We start from the raw sequence: 16,225 nt of genomic DNA, 5'->3' as shown, positions 1-16,225 counted from the left end.
ATCAAACATATCCTCAATTTGCAAGCTCTCATAATAAAGAAAATGTGCACCATTTACCATTATCTTCTCCAAGAGATACCCGGTAACGTTGACGATGGCATCGATGAACCCGTGTTGGTGGATCAACGGGGCGAGAGCATCTTGAATCACGGCGAAGGAACTGGTAAAATCGAGCTCTAGGGTCTGGTAGCCAGCTGTGCCCACCGTCTGCAGCCTGGATTTATTCCTTCCCGCTGCGATGACGGTGGCGTGCGACTGGGCTTACAGGGCGATTTCCTGGCCGATTCCTGACCTCGGGACGAGGTCCCTATGACTAACCACACCGGACGTCGACCTGCACAGGATTTGGGGATGTCGTGGGTCATCTTTTTTTCCCTTTGCTTTCGATTGCAAATGGTTCCTCACGAATCACAATATAGCGGGAACTGCGAGACCAGAAGGAACTTTCGTTGGTGTTGGAAGGGGAAATGATATCAAAATGAAAGAGGAAGTCAGAGAGGCTGTGGTCCAGGTATGTACCTATTTACGCCGGCCCAGCATCTGGTGTGTAGTTAAGTCAATGGATAACTAGGGTTTTCCCTCATTCCTAAGCAGAAGTATTAGCAGAACGCTCTAACTAAACAGTAGGAATGATAATTTGGTTTTTCGGTGACTGTCCTCACGGCGTCCGGGAAACAGCGCTGCTTGATGTATGACATCGACCTACGCTAAGCTAGGAATCTCCTTGAGAAAGCCTTTCCTCAAGCAGCCATCGCTGTGAAGGATTACTGCGCCAGAGGTACCCAGGCCCACAGGCATTACACCTCAATGTCGGCAATGATGTTTATCCCATTTTTTCAAGAGGATATCACATCCTCTTGGGGGTTTTAAGATACTTGAGCTTTCACGTTGATTCTGTCTAATCTAATTCATTAGTTTGGATACCAGCCGATATACATGCATCCTTCGCGCCGATACTATACAACAAACACTGTATAGTGTATAGGTCTTCGTCCAGTTGCCACAGGGCTGCTGGCGGGGCTTACTGTAAACTGGCGACCCCTCATTTACGCAGGTCCGCACTGGATGACATCAGAGTACATACCTACAGGACTTATATAGATGTCCTCCTTCCCTCCGACTAGCAGCACATACCCTCCATACCATCCTTTAAGAACACACCATCCATCCATCCATCCATCCATCATGGCTACTACCTCCCGGATCTGGCTTATAACTGGCACCTCGTCCGGATTTGGCCTAGAGTTGGCTAAAGTGGCCGCCCAGCGTGGGGATCGCGTGTTAGCCGCCACACGTAGTCCGCATAAATTAGCCAAGCTCGAGTCAACCAACCCTAATATCAAGGCTGTCTACCTAGACCACAACGAGACCCCAGCCCAGATCCAGGCAGCGGTCAAGACTATCCTAGCTATCCATGGTACGGTCGATATTGTCGTCAACAATGCCGCCTACGTGCAGACAGGCATGCTTGAAGAGGCCACCCCAGAAGAGACTCAGCGTCAGTTCCAAGCTAATACCTTTGGCCCTCTTAACCTTTACCGCGCCCTACTGCCACACCTACGCGCTAAGGGGTCGGGCACTTTGGTTACTATCGGCTCTATGGCCGCCTGGTACCCTATGGCTGGCTGCAATCTCTATAACGCCTCTAAGGCCGCTCTGCGCTGGCTCGGACTTGGGCTGGCGGGTGAAATCTCCCAGTTCGGTATCCGCCACTGTTTAGTCGAACCGGGCTTCTTTCGTACCAATTTACTGAATCCGACAGCCAATATTACTATGACTGCGAAGTCCTCGCGTCTATCGGCCTACCAAGAGGTAAACGACACCATCGACTCCAATTTCGCCGCATTTAACGGCGCCCAGCTGGGTGACCCCGTGAAGGGCGCGCAAGTTATCTACGACGTCACCACCTCCACGGGAGTCGCCGAGGGGAAACCCCTACCTGTTTTCTTGCCCTTAGGGAGTGATGCCAGCGAGGAGATTAGCAAGGCTGCGTCTGAGACCTTGGCAGCGATTGAGGAATGGCGAGAGATTAGTTCCTTGACGGACTTTCCAAAAGGTTCATAATTATGTACCTGGTGTCTCGGGCCTTTCAGAAAGGTGCTTGCCCGTCAGCGCTCTTTGCAGCCCGAGACAACGCGCTTGACCATCGCTGCTGTCCGAGATAACGCACACGTGCTTGTCCGAGGTTGCGCAAGCGTTTGTCTGGTTTGTGGGCAAGGATGAGTGTTTACAGGATCTATGCAACATTGCACCTTGCCCTGTCCTTTGCTCTTCTATATAGAGGCTAGACTTGCCGCTGCTTCTTCTTCTCCCATCAATCAATTATGAATTGCTTGGATCTTCTCTCTCGCTTGTAGCCTCCGATAGGGCCAGATGGCTATGTTTTTCTGTGTTAGCTGGCCTATGCCGCCGATTCTTGTTAACTATGTATGTTCTCTTGTGGTCTGCTGTCCATTGGCCACCTCACTGAGATCTCCCCATAGTCTTCCGCATAAACCCGTTTTGGGTCGAAGGTCTCGACCCAGAACCCAACCCAGACCCAGTGACTGGGGCCCCAGAAAACCCAGTATAGGCCCAGTTCGACTCAAGGTCTTGGCAGTCACAAACCAGCTAAATCAGCAGAATTATACACATCATTAGCGTGTTCGCTTAGTTTGTAACCCAATTTGGGGCCCCAGACCCAGTGCTGGGTTACCTAGTCCGACCCAGACTGGGTTGGGTCTGCGTTTTACTGGGTCGTGCTAACAAGGACACCGGAAGGGAGGGAATACGAAGACGAAGCATTTTATAGGCGGTCAAATGAACTAGGCGAAAAGGGAGGGGACTTAGCTGAAGGGGAGCCATTCTCGGCGTCGTTTTAGTCGCCAGTGGAAACGAGGGGAACAACTGTGTAAGTCGAGTGTCAACATCAGGATCGGAGGAAGACTAGAAGTGCTAGGCGGGTGCAGAATAGTGGTATTACAGGGTAGTGAGCGGTCAAGGGGCGGCTGGACGTCCAAAGTTACGGGTGGAAAGGCAGCCGTTTCTGGCGTCAAAAGCGGTCATTTTCGGCGTTAATCCCATAGGTCCTCATATTCTAGTTATGAAATAGGAGAAGAGATGGGAGAAGCAAGCACGACTATATTCAATATAGCGCTTTGCTCCCAACGTCTAATATAGATACTTAATTAGTTACTGGATCTTCAATGTCGAATCAAGAAACAGTACGTGTATCAAACCTTTGAACCACCGAATTCTACTAGACATATAACCTGCTCTAACTATCAATATATAACATGCCATTCCCATGCAGGGTTTATTAGTGGCGCAAGAAGATAGGCTGGTCATTGGTCAAAACTCTTTTCTCCGAGGATACGGATTTTTTTAGGCACTAACTCCATTAAACACCGATTCCTCCTGGGAGATATGTTATATTTATAATCGTTGGCCAAACTCTCTAGGCCGTAATAGGCCGTAATAGGCCGTTGTGGGGGATGACGGGATCGAGGGGAACCATAAAAGCCAAGCTCCTCGCTCTTTTGAATTCCTACTCTCATACATCTATAGCTCCATAATTTATCATAATGGTTAAAGTTCTATTGACTGGTATGCGGTTTTAATCTACTCTCGGTTCTAATCTAACTATCTGTTTTAGGAGGCAGTGGCTTCATCGCCGCCCACATTATCGACATTCTGCTACAGCATGGGTATGATTTTAGCTATCATAATTATATACATCAAGAGTTGACAGTTTTACTCTAGTTTTGATACAGTTGTTACTGTTAGATCAGAGGAGAAGGGCAACCGTATTATTGAGGCTCACCCCGAAGTGTCGAAGAAGAATCTCTCCTATGTGGTTGTCAAGGATGTTGCCAAGGAAGGTGCATTTGATAAGGTTATCACTATCCTTCCTCTAACAATATACAACTAACGAAAATACAACAGGCCATCAAATCAAGCCCTCCCTTTGACTATGTGATCCATACCGCATCTCCTTTCCATTATAACGTCCAGGACCCTGTGAAGGATTTCCTTGACCCGGCTATCAAGGGAACAACTGGTATTTTGAAGGCAATCAAAGAATATGCCCCCACCGTGAAGCGAGTGGTAATTACGTCATCTTACGCTGCGATGGTGAACGGCAAGCAGCACCCTAAGGTCTACAGTGAGAAAGAATGGAATCCGGTGACATGGGAGGAGGCGATGGACCACTCGCAAGTTTACCGTGCCAGCAAGGTAGGTTATACATGATTCCCGGGTACATGCATGCGCTAAATCACTTTCATATTAGACATTTGCGGAGAAAGCAGCCTGGGCCTTCGTTGAGAAGGAGAAGCCGAATTTCGATATTGCTACCATCAATCCACCACTAGTATTTGGCCCAATCGTTCATTACCTCAACTCTCTTGAGACTATCAACACCTCAAATCAGCGCACAAGAAACCTCATCCAGGGTCAAATGAAGGAGAAACTAGCCCCAACGGGCAATTTCCTGTGGGTGGATGTGCGTGATGTGGCCCTCGCACATGTCAAAGCCATCGAAGTTCCTGAAGCAGGAGGCGAGAGATTCTTCGTCACCGCTGGCTTCTTCTCAAACAAAGAGCTTGCTGATATTGCTCGCGAGACCCACCCCCAGTTAGAGTCTAAGTTGCCCCCTGCAGATTCTCCCAGCGACTTCCCGGAAAACATCTTTGGTATTGACAACACCAAATCGCAAAAGATCCTTGGACTTGACTATCGCCCACTAAAGCAAACAATCTCAGACACCATTGATTCCCTTCTAGCTGTTGGTGTTTAAACTCGGAGTTGCCTTCAAATTTCCTTTCATAGATGGGATCTCTTTATAACTAGATCTAGATTGAATCGATCAATACATTATGAAAAAAAAAAAACGAATCAAATATTCATCTTTTACTACCATATACATCAGATTAATTTAAGCAACAGGTTTCATCAAGACCTAGCTGCATCTTACGTATTATAAAAAAGATAATTCACTTATGGAGGGTCTTCGGTACATTGTATAGATACAAAACCGCGGGTTGAGTCGCTATGGCTTACCGTACCGCTTTAGCCCGTGTTCTCCGGTCAACTTTTCTCGCGCCAGCTACCTATCCAAGATCACATAGTCAATCCATTGAACAAGATGGCCTCCACCAGGCTATCGCCAACGGCGAACTTGCTACGAAAGTCGCGTTTGTTCGCACTCCCTAAAACTCTGAATAGCCCCAGCGACCAAACATTGAGAGAATCCGGCACCGCAACTCTGCCTCACCCCATTCGAGCCTCCATCGTTACACCACAATCATCACTAGCCCGAGGCGATTGGGGATTGAAACGACCTTTACCGGCTAAGTCGACGTCGGAGAAATCATCGAGACCTGTCGTCAGACTGCACGCCCTCGATACCTATGAACATGTCACCGACTTCGAATCCGCCGCAGATCACACTGTGACCCTCGAGAAGTTCCAGGAGCTGCACATGCCTATGTCTCTCCCCTCTAAAGTCAACTATGCTACAAGTGTTGTGCCAAGGCACCAAAGTCCGTTCGAAACGCACCTCGATAATACCGAGACTAGCCAGGGTCTCCAGGAACCTGGTGCCAAACAATTCAGACACACCGGTCCTTGGCTTGCTGGACAGACGGAGGCAGAGTTCGTAGCGTACTTGAAGCAAGTGACTCGCAAGAAGCCTGAGCTCCTGCAGAAGCTTCGCGAACAGTTTGTTGCTAAGCGGTCTGCCGAGATCCGAAAACTGGCACAGGATAATGGAGAGGACTTGGACGCCCATCCCGCAACTGTCACTGATGCGGAGTTCAATGCCTACATTAAGACTCTGCGGAATGATCCATTCGCTCTTGGACCTGTAGTCTTTGATCTACTTGACCTCGCTTCCCCCCTGCCGTTCCCAGCGAGCGTATCGGGCGCAAGTACTATCAATCTCCTGGAACCAAATTGTCCTCATTCGAATACGCCGTGTCAGGACCCCCGAAGACACACCCGTCTGGCGGTCTGTCATACACACGATCGCACGCTCTGATTCAGAATCATGCCCAATTTGGTCCACAAGCCCACCAACGCCCGGTGGAGGCTCGCATCTTGCGCCCTAAGGGCCGCTTTAAGGGACGCATGGCCCGGGCCCTCGCAGGTATCGGTGGTATTGCCGTCGAAGATTTGAATGCCATGACCTTTGTGGAGCAAGGCACACCCCCCGGTCTGACTTTCTTCGATGCGTCCATCCCTGGTGGAGGTAAATACTGGGTCACTCCTATTCGGGCTTCGGTTGACTCCGACGGCCGTATTGGTCTTTCGTCTTATCGCGCGAGTGCAACCGCCAAGGCTCCTTATGGAATCGAAGACCACCACAAGCCGAGTACCTTGACAATCTCCGATGTTGCCACTGCTCCATCCCCGCTGGTCCCAAGATTGGACAGACAGTCATTCGGCCAGCCTCGGTTCCAGCCTTCTACGGAGAACCGTCCCCGGAGGCAACCCACGAGGGGGACAGAGGACGTTGCACGAAGCCTTCTCAATAACCTCAACTCTAGGTCATAGGCAAAAGGGAAGTATGGGTGGACGTGCAAGGGATTGTACCATGTATGATAGATTTGGTGCTTGTGTAAAGCTACTTTCATTTTCTTTTCTGACTATGTATGTCATATAAATCGGATGCATCAATATCAAGTTATTTTCACAGCGATCATTGAAAAAAGGCCCGTTCTCCACCGAATAATGAAAAATACCAGATCAAACTAAGTTCAATTCGTACACTTGGGGATGTACTTTGTATGTACATACTACTACTACTACTACTACTATATATGAAGTAGTTTTGATGTGTTTGCTACCTTCCTGAAACAGCAAGCGGACCCATCCATTGGCCCCGATAATATTATTACATAATTGAATAGAACATTTAACATCACGTGAATTTTGATTAGGGTCTAGGGCAAGGACCCACACAGGACTAAGCGAAAGCCGGCTCTCAAACTCATCCAAATCGGCACGACGACACTCGATCTTTCGAACATTCATTCCGCCAGCCAACAACCGCCAAAATGGGTCGCGTCCGTACCAAGACAGTCAAGCGCTCCGCTAAGGTCATCATCGAGCGTTACTACCCTAAGTTGACCCTCGACTTCGAGACCAACAAGCGCATCTGTGATGAGATCGCCATCATTGCCTCCAAGCGTCTTCGCAACAAGGTGAGATTTTATACATTAGCAGCGACATTCGGGACGTCCGATTCTAATTCGCAATTTCTTTAGATCGCTGGTTACACTACCCACTTGATGAAGCGCATCCAGCGTGGTCCCGTACGCGGTATCTCCTTCAAGCTTCAGGAGGAGGAGCGTGAGCGCAAGGATCAGTACGTTCCTGAGGTTTCTGCTCTCGACGTCTCCCAGACCGAGTCCGGTCAGCTCGACGTTGACGCCGACACCAAGGACCTTCTTAAGTCCATGGGCGTAAGTTTTCACTGTATACTGCAATATTTTGGCATATACCTAATATATCTTTATAGTTCGACAACCTCAAGGTCAACGTTGTTGCTGTCAGCCAGCAGCAGCAGGCCGAGCGCCCCCGCCGTTTCGGTCCCCGCTAAATCCAGCGCCCGGAATAACGAAAAAAAAAAGTTCATACCTGGCCTTCGGTCGACCCTTGGCGGTACCCCCGACAATGTCTGTTCTGGCTGGCTTTTCGCTTGGCTAGCATGGTTTAGCTTAGTGTGGAAGGCTATTCCTGGATGAGGAATGAATAAACATGATTCTCTTTGAGAAAGGTGTCGCTGATTTTCCGAAAGGAGATGACGCTTGATTGCCAGTTTCCCCCTCGTGTCCACCCATGAGTTTACTCTCTGGGTTGGACTATGTAGGAGTTCTTGAACTAGGGTTACCTCAGTTCAGGAGACTCGAGACCTTCGGTGCCGTCAAGTCGGATTTATACCTACATATATATGTACGTCTGAGTCCTGCTGGCCAGCCTATAGCCATTCATATGGTCTCTGCGTAGATTGTTCATTACTCATGTATCAATGTCAACATTGATCGGGTATTTAAAAAGTAAAACGCCGAAAACCCCTTGGAGTCTAATAGCAACCTTGCTATATCAGATCTGATCGAGCAAATCTATGTCTCCGTCTTGATCAATGGTTTGTCGCTCCCTAGGCATGTATCCTTCAATGGAACCGCCATTTGCATCCTCCGGACGCATCTGTGGGGCGCTAGCAACCTGCCGAGAACCACGTTCGTTCTCCCTGATATCGACGTTAATACGTCCATCCGGACGAATCAAGCTGGTATCACCGCGTTCCAATGCAAGCTCCCGGGATCGATCGCGATTTCCAAGTCCCATGCTCTGCAAATCATCCACAACGGAGGAGACACTGCTAGTAGCCGCTGGTGCCTTCAAGCGCTTGGCGCGAGCTTCCTCGAGCAGTAGAATGGACGTGCCCTGCGTATCACCCGCCCGTCGTTCCCACACGGGCTTCTCGGAAAGCTGCACCCGGATCCAAAGAGCACGCTCTGCACATGCATCTGAGCACCACTTTTCGACGCGGTCCTCGGAAACGATATCGACGCTGCGTCCGCGCCCTCCTGGCCCGCTCCCTTTGGGGCCGTATTTAAATTGGAATCCACCTCCCGGGCCTCTATCTTGCTTGCGGTATTTGCGAGGACATAGAGCATATCCGCACGAGTCTTCAAAGTTTCGCTCCAGGATCAAATTGTCGTAATCGCTGGGGCGGAATGGGGCTAGCGCGTATTTGAGTTTTATGGTATCTTCTTGAGACGGTCTAGCAGGATCGGCTGTCGGGGAGGAGGGGAGCTCAAGGAGCTCAAGTATACGGTTTAAGATGACATCTTCGGCGTCTTTTTGGCTCTGGATCTGCTGTGCGTGTTGCAGAGCCACTTCAAGGTGCTGCTGAGTTGCACCGGGCCTGCCTTGTAGGTATTTGTCTTGTTCTTCTTGTGTAGGGTATTGGTATGAAGGTGGGGGTTGCTGGGCATTGACGGCAGCATATGTCTCGGGAAGAGATGTCTTGAGAGTGTGACTTGGTCCTTGCTGTGCCATAATTAGAATTGCGGCCCTGGAATATACCCTGCAAGATAATTTGAATTGCAAATGGGATGAGTTGTGAGGTGAGACGTAATTGAAAAAAAAAATTAAACTAGCAGAATTCAGTTCCAAAGCGGAAGAGGCAAACCCCCGGATTGACCCCCAATGGAAAAGGGACATATCACTGCTGACGTAGGCTTTGGGCATCCAGCCATTTTATGGGAGATGTAATTGACACTACTTACATGTAGAATCAAATAGCTTGTACATATTGTATAGGATGTACCAAGTACAATTTATGTAGGGTATGTCTACTTCTTTTCACCTATATAAGTTCGACATCCATAGCCGTCCAGCTACTTACATGTAACTCCACAGGTCTAGCTGCCTAGTGACTTAATACACTTCATACATTTCACCTTCAAAGGAAATTGACTAACTGTATATATCTAAAAATCAGTATAAAACACAAAATCCCTTGAACACATTTCACCCCCCATGTGCGTGTTCCCTGGTTGATGTTAGCCGCCGATCGCCCAGTGGAGCCCATTTCCCTCACTCATCCCGCCAAGTGACGACCACCTCACTACATCCTCCTCTCCCTTACTACTTTTTTTTTGTCTTTCCCACTCTGTTCTTTTTTTTCCCATCTTGCATCGATTCTTTGCTGGCCCTGGATAGGGTGTTCGGTTCTCCACGCCGTGAGTCCTTCCGCAGTTCCCCTCCCCCCTCATGTCCATGGGTAGGCACCCGTGGACTCATTGACGCCCGTTTCATCTAAGCTGACACGCATTTTTACCACAAAGGAATTGATTTGTTTCGCCTTAAATATCGCTGCATGCCAAACGTATTGAAGCTAGCGATTCGCTCTGTACAGATATTCTAGCGCCATTGCGTCACAGACTCGATCAGCATTCCTCGCTCCATATCGATTGTCCTAGGGTCTGAACCTCAGATTTGAATTGCCAGATGTCAGGTCCACCCTTTACGGTCCGCTCGGTCTTCGAGTATACTTCGGGCCACGATGACGATCTCAACTTCCCGATCGGTCAAATCGTGACTGTCACCGCCCTGGAGGACGACGATTGGTACTACGGTGAATACTCAGACGCCCAGGGGGTCAAGCAGGAGGGCATATTCCCGAAGAACTTCGTTGAGAAATATGAGCCCCCAGCCCCTCCGAGACCATCCCGGCCCAGACCTAAAAAAGAGCCCGAGCCGGTGCCAGCGGAGTCCCCCGTGGTCGAAAGCAAGCAGACTGAGCCGGAGTCCGAGCCAGAGTTGCAGCCCACGGAGGTAGACTATGAGATTACATCCCCGAAGGCACCTCTTCCACAGTCCCCTCCTCTACATGCGAGTACCCCTATAGCAGAAATTGCATCCTCGCCCCCGCAGCGGGCAAAGGCGCCCGCTCCCGCCCCTCCCGTGGCCCCAACTGAACCCGCAGCCAAGGCATCCCCGAAACCCGCGCCTCCAGCTGTTGCGGAGAAGCCTTCGGGGTCATCATTCAGGGATCGCATCGCTGCCTTCAACAAACCCGCAGCAGCACCAGTTACGCCATTCAAACCGGGTGGTTCCCAGCCATCCTTCATCAAGAAGCCTTTCGTTGCGCCACCTCCTAGCAGGGATGCCTACAAGCCTCCACCAAGGGAACCTGCACCCAAAATCTACAAAAGAGAGGAGGATCCCGATGTCAAGGAGCAAATCGCCCGCGAACCTCCGGTTTCTGAAAGCCGGCCTGCTCCCATTGAAGGTGGCGAAGAGAGCGCTGAGGACCAGCCCAAGCCAACTAGTCTGAAAGAGCGAATTGCTTTGCTCCAGAAGCAGCAATTGGAGCAAGCTCAACGTCATGCAGAAGCAGCTCAGAAGAAAGAAAAACCCTCCCGTCCTCACCCTAAGAAGTCTGTGGATGAACCTGTGGCCCCCGCAGTCCTTAATGAGGAACAGGAGCATCCCTCTCTCGAAGAATCCCCGGCTGCTCGGGATCCTAGTGTTGATACATTGAGGGCTGCAGCGCCTCCTCCACAGCCGCCTGCCCCATTTTCACCCACCCAAGAAACTGCGAGTGACGCCAATGACGCAGACTACTCTGCTGCTGCAGACTCTGAGGATGCAGGCGAAACATCCACCAGTAAGGATGATGAGGAAGATCAACCTCAGCCTCGTCCAGTCTCCCAGCGTCAGCAGTCGACTCGTACAGTCGAGCAAACGGCTGAAGCAGATGTTGAGGACGAGGGTGAAGCAGAAGAAGAGGAAGAGGAGGAAATGGACCCCGAAACCAAGCGCAGAATGGAACTGCGTGAGCGGATGGCTAAGATGAGCGGTGGCATGGGTATGATGGGTCTCTTCGGCCCGCCTGCCGGAGGTATGCCGGGCATGTCCGGTCCAGGTGTTGCTCGCAAGCCCAAGACCCCCGCCGAGTCAGACAAGAGGCTTGGAGAGCTCGAGCCTGAGCCGACTTCCCCTGCCAATGCGCCCCCAGTTCCTATGATTCCCCTTCCTGGAATGAACGTGGCTAGCAAGCCGGTACCTTCTTCCATTGAAGTGGAGAAGGAAGAGGAGGAGCTTTTGGCGACTCCTCTCACGGAACAACACTCTGCACGCGAGGTGCCAGACGTCGAGGAGGTCGTTCACGAAGGTGCGCAGCCTCGTGCCTCTATTGATCGTCCAGTTCCGGCTCCTCCATCTCAAGGTAAGATATTCCCGGCAGTCTAATGCATGGTTTCAATTCCTGATAGTCGCAGATCGTTCGGCACCTCCTCCACCTCGTCGGGAGTCAAGACCCGTCCCGACTGTGCCAGATGAGCCACCGGCTTCCCCTCCGCCAGTTCCTAGAGGTCAGTACCCAGATCCTGAAACAATTTACTTGACGTGGGTGTTAACAATAAGATACAGGCCGGCCGGTTCCTCTATCACGGCCCACAACTGCTGACCAGGGTGACGAGTCTGATGATGAATTGTCTGTGCACACATCTAATCTGTCGTTGAATACCTCGGCTTCCCCACCTGTCGTGCCTGCACCTGCGATACCTGATCAGATTGACTCTCGCCGTGGCGAAACATATGACCCCGTGTCCTCTCCAGTTTCGACCCCTGCAGCCGAAAAGAGAGCTAGTCGTCTACCACCCCCTATTCCAGTCAATCCACCCATGCCACCGTCATCGCAGGGCCGCGCTCCCCCACCCCCACCTCCGGATCAACTTCGTCGCCAATCTACCGCTGATAGTCGCACAAGTGCATTATCCCCTCCTCGACAGGCCGGAGAAGAAGCGGAAGGAGAGGTGACCGAATATGACGGTGACTACGACACTGATATCGCATCGGGAGTCAAACACAAGGATGCTCTGAAAGCTCACGAGCGGGAATCCAGCTTTGACGAGGGTATTACCACCGACGACCATTCCATTCAGTCCCCGCGCAGTCCCCAGGAATCCCGACATCCCCCACCTCCACCACCAACGGCTCCCAGAGCAGTTCCCCCTCCACCCCCAAGCCAGCCGCCCCGGAATGCCCGTGCGTCTATTGACACACCTAGGGGACCGCCGCCTCCTCCTCCTCCACCGCACAGAGAGGAGCCACTCAGTGATGATGAAGATGATGTTGAATATGACCCTTTTAACTATTCCGCTCCCCGGCATGGTCTCCCTACCTCTCCGCCCCTCCCACTAGGTCGCCCAGAGGCTCCCCCTCCTTTCCCACCTAAACAAGGAGCTGATGAATACGACGATCTGTATGATGCACCTCCTGTGCAGAGCCCAGTGAAAGAAAGACCATCTCCTTTGCATGAGAAGCGTCTCTCACTGGCACCTATGCCCCCCCTTAGCCAGGTTTCGGGTCTGCCATCCCCGTCCGCAGCCCGAACCCAGCGCGCATCTATGGATCTTCTCAGAAACCAGTCTAACGTTCGTCGGTCCATGGATATTTCTCGCCCATCTATCGACCAAGGCTACATCGCTACGGATGTTGATTTCGCCGAGTATACCCTCTGGTGGACTAAACCCAACACCCCGCCTCCGGCGTTCCAGAACCGCACTGATCTGCTGTTCGAGGTCGAAGAGACATCATCCACGAACCGTGGTGGCAAAACAACAGTCTCGAAGGATGTTTACATCCTGTTCCTCGATTACTCCCAGACAATCTTGAATGTCCAATTCGACCCCAAGAACCCCGCGGATGCTTCTTTCGAGCAGCGCCATGAACCCCCGCCGCTTCCGCTTCGTCAAGACCAGCTGGAACAGGCTCATATTCAGCTCGGAACCCGAATCTCGGAAGCCGTCAACTCGATCCAAAACTCTACTGTTGGAGATGGCACGCCGTTCGGGCTGGTTCAACACCTGCTCAATCCTCTTTCCGACGCGTTGCTTCCTGTGGGGACCCGCGGATACGGTGCTTCGGTTTACTCAAACCTGGCAAATGCCTCTGTATCTCAGAATGATGAAATCCGCGCCGGTGACATCGTCAGCTTCCGCAATGCCCGATTCCAGGGCCACCGCGGCACCATGCACCAGAAGTACAGTGCCGAGGTCGGAAAGCCCGACCATGTCGGCATCGTAGTGGATTGGGATGGCACGAAGAAGAAGATCCGAGCCTGGGAGCAAGGCCGCGAGAGCAAGAAGGTCAAAATGGAGAGCTTTAAGCTAAATGACCTCCGCAGTGGCGAATGCAAGGTCTGGCGAGTGATGCCCCGTAGCTGGGTAGGCTGGGAAACCAGTAGGTAACTGGACGAAAGGATTCTGGTTTGAGAATTCGACCTTTTTGTTGCAGTTTTTGCGCTATGAGCAGACGACCTTTTTTTTCCCCCCTAAGTGTTTTTGCTTGCCCCTTCTAGATTGGGTGGGATCATGTATGAATGAAAAGGAGCCTCCTTTCTCCCCTGTCTTCTATATTCTTCTCCCTTTTCTTTTCTTTTCTTTTCTCTTTTCTTGTCCTGCTCCCTTCTCATGAATCATCTGGACTTGGTGTGGTAATGTGAGATGGGGAATGGTGGTCCCTATTTGATGGAGAGTTGAACGTGCAGCTTTTCTTTTTTTCTTATGTCAATGGTACATTTTGCATGATTCTATCCCCGAGCAAACTATAAGACTATTCTCAACCTTTCAGTCTACCTACGTTTTTAAGTTGTTACAGGTTTGTAGATAATTTTGCAAGTTTGGAAAGTGTTGTATATATTCCTAGGCCAAGACAATTTATCTTTTGGTACCACAATGATAGTGCAATTCATTAAATAATAGTCAAGTCTTTCAAGGTTGTAATTATTAGGGCTTATTCTGTACACGAAGATAGAATATTGAGGGGGCTAAGCCACTACGCCCCAATTCCTATTGTGTGTTCCAGAACCCAACGCCTCGTCTGAAATAAATTAACATCCCAAGATTCTAAGGCGAAAGTTTTCTATGGAATTCGAACAAAACTACTCCGTACTCCACACCAATTCGTAGTGGTTTTACCATTTTTTACCTTCAGCTGGGTAAACCAGCGCCTCAAACTCGAACCCACAATTACATAGGAACTCACACAAACCACATACCCAGTGCTAAAGAATCACTTCTCCATATGGAGCAGGCAATAAGCGAACCCGCATTAGCCACACGACACTGTTGAGAGACCGGGGTCTCAGCAATCTCAGTAATCTTACCCCTCATCACCGACAGCGGAGAGCAGCTCCAATTATAAACGTTGGTTCGTTTTTTTTTGTTGAGTTTCTACTCGGTGCACTATGTTATTAGAAGCCCCTGGATTTCCGGCTCGTACTCCGGATATTGATATTCGCGATCGGTTCCTAAATTCCGAGCTGATCAGAAATATCGGAGATCAGATTTTCGTTTCTACCCCGTATGCATTCTCGAGGTATAGACCAACGCAAGGTAGCAATACTATGTATACTTCCGGTAGTTAGTGTATGGCATTTCAAATTTAGGAATTTTAAGGCCACAGATCCACGGACATTTTGATTTTGATTTTTTTTAGAAAAAATGAAACGGGTTTTTTTTTTTTTGGCCACGAGGATTGGTCCTGCGGAGTGCTCCGTTCGTCAAGCCCCTTGGCGGATGCTTTCCGGTACGTTGGTTCTTTTTTTTTTTTTTTTTTTCTTTTCAATGCTCCAGTCTGTTGCACATGGGCTTTGATGACATCAAAGCATTTGAGGTCTCATTTTTATACGAAATGCCTAAAACTTGGAAGCGCATAGGAAAAAAAAGCCTTCCAATGTCTAACCTAAAAAAGGCACTCGAAGCGTTTAAATTGCCATCCACATTGGGACTAGTCAGGGGTATACCAGTTTACCATTTCTTGGACTCTCCAGTCCTAGGGCATAGTACGGAGTACTACGGAGTACATATATGAATACTAATTCTATTAGTACTCCGTAGAACACCCAGCTCTTTCTGACGTTTCAAAAGCTTGGGCACTTCCCCCAAACGGCTGTCAAGTCTACGCTGATGTAATTAATGTTCCTTTTCACTTTTATGTTAGAAATATATAGGTTTTTGGGCTTGATATTTCTCCATTCCGTTATATAAGTCTCAAAGATCGGAGAAATTCGCAAAGCTTTTTAATAAAGTACTCACACTCCACAGAGTAGGGCTAGTATATTCCAGGTCGAGTGGAGAGACTCTATCGGGGTATCTACCATGGTTCAGCTTCATTCTGTGGATCTAACTATTTGGGAAATCGGAAGTTCCAAGCTACATAGCCTCATCAGATGTCTTCTGCAGGTGTCGGAACATTCATGAATCCAGGTTGCCGATTGGGCTATTGCGGTCTTACAACAGACACAATGTTGTATACTTTGTATTGTGTCCTATACGCCATTGATCACTCAAATACTTTCAACATATTGTTCTATATGGAACATATATTCTAAGTTTATTGCATATTGCAGTATCGCATGTCTGATTAACCTAGTATGTTATACCCTAGGGTTACAATGAATTTCCCTTGCAGCTTACTATGAAGCAAGGAGCCCACTGGGCTATATTATGTGTGACCCTACTTTCCAAGGTTGTACTGCTTGATTCTGATATGAGAGATTAGATGAACTACTACCGTGGACACCACCAAATCTTGTTCCGATCTGTGGAAGGAAGTAATAGACGATCTTGGTGTTTCCTGTGTCCCCCGGAGCTACCGTAACAAATGAGTGTTTTCTTTTTTTCCCGCCCCTTTGCTTCATTACGGAGTACCCCGGTTTCAT

The 16,225-nt window shown here is 49.7% G+C and overlaps 7 protein-coding genes across 7 annotated transcripts; 6 read left to right on the top strand and 1 right to left on the bottom strand.

Moving 5' to 3' along the window:
* Positions 1-42: 42 nt before the first annotated feature.
* On the top strand, positions 43-291 carry N7479_003653 (uncharacterized protein; the record flags this gene model as incomplete). Its single annotated transcript, XM_057251350.1, has 2 exons — positions 43-163; positions 191-291. The coding sequence occupies 2 exons, from the start codon at positions 43-45 to the stop codon at positions 289-291; spliced, it is 222 nt and encodes a 73-aa protein (XP_057110675.1).
* Positions 292-1,185: 894 nt separating this feature from the next.
* N7479_003652 (SDR family oxidoreductase) lies at positions 1,186-2,064 on the top strand (the record flags this gene model as incomplete). The annotated part of the gene is made up of 1 exon (XM_057251349.1): positions 1,186-2,064. One exon carries the CDS (start codon positions 1,186-1,188, stop codon positions 2,062-2,064), a length of 879 nt encoding a protein of 292 aa, XP_057110674.1.
* Positions 2,065-3,563: 1,499 nt separating this feature from the next.
* Positions 3,564-4,777, top strand: N7479_003651 (SDR family oxidoreductase; the record flags this gene model as incomplete). The annotated part of the gene is made up of 5 exons (XM_057251348.1): positions 3,564-3,585; positions 3,635-3,686; positions 3,742-3,874; positions 3,925-4,215; positions 4,271-4,777. The coding sequence occupies 5 exons, from the start codon at positions 3,564-3,566 to the stop codon at positions 4,775-4,777; spliced, it is 1,005 nt and encodes a 334-aa protein (XP_057110673.1).
* Positions 4,778-5,125: 348 nt separating this feature from the next.
* Positions 5,126-6,534, top strand: N7479_003650 (mitochondrial 37S ribosomal protein bS1m; the record flags this gene model as incomplete). The annotated part of the gene is made up of 2 exons (XM_057251347.1): positions 5,126-5,909; positions 5,963-6,534. The coding sequence occupies 2 exons, from the start codon at positions 5,126-5,128 to the stop codon at positions 6,532-6,534; spliced, it is 1,356 nt and encodes a 451-aa protein (XP_057110672.1).
* A 503-nt stretch (positions 6,535-7,037) lies between these two features.
* N7479_003649 (40S ribosomal protein eS17) lies at positions 7,038-7,582 on the top strand (the record flags this gene model as incomplete). The annotated part of the gene is made up of 3 exons (XM_057251346.1): positions 7,038-7,184; positions 7,248-7,445; positions 7,502-7,582. 3 exons carry the CDS (start codon positions 7,038-7,040, stop codon positions 7,580-7,582), a joined length of 426 nt encoding a protein of 141 aa, XP_057110671.1.
* A 503-nt stretch (positions 7,583-8,085) lies between these two features.
* Positions 8,086-9,048, bottom strand: N7479_003648 (Rtr1/RPAP2 family protein phosphatase; the record flags this gene model as incomplete). Its single annotated transcript, XM_057251345.1, has 1 exon — positions 8,086-9,048. The coding sequence occupies one exon, from the start codon at positions 9,046-9,048 to the stop codon at positions 8,086-8,088; it is 963 nt and encodes a 320-aa protein (XP_057110670.1).
* Positions 9,049-10,002: 954 nt separating this feature from the next.
* On the top strand, positions 10,003-13,751 carry N7479_003647 (SH3 domain protein; the record flags this gene model as incomplete). Its single annotated transcript, XM_057251344.1, has 3 exons — positions 10,003-11,725; positions 11,778-11,870; positions 11,929-13,751. 3 exons carry the CDS (start codon positions 10,003-10,005, stop codon positions 13,749-13,751), a joined length of 3,639 nt encoding a protein of 1,212 aa, XP_057110669.1.
* Between the last annotated feature and the right edge of the window lie 2,474 nt (positions 13,752-16,225).

The sequence above is a fragment of the Penicillium vulpinum genome, assembly GCF_028829585.1.
Source record: "Penicillium vulpinum strain IBT 29486 chromosome Unknown utg000002l_segment0_segment0, whole genome shotgun sequence".
NCBI classification, from domain to species: Eukaryota; Fungi; Ascomycota; class Eurotiomycetes; order Eurotiales; family Aspergillaceae; genus Penicillium; species Penicillium vulpinum.
This window is presented reverse-complemented; position numbering and strand designations above follow the sequence as displayed.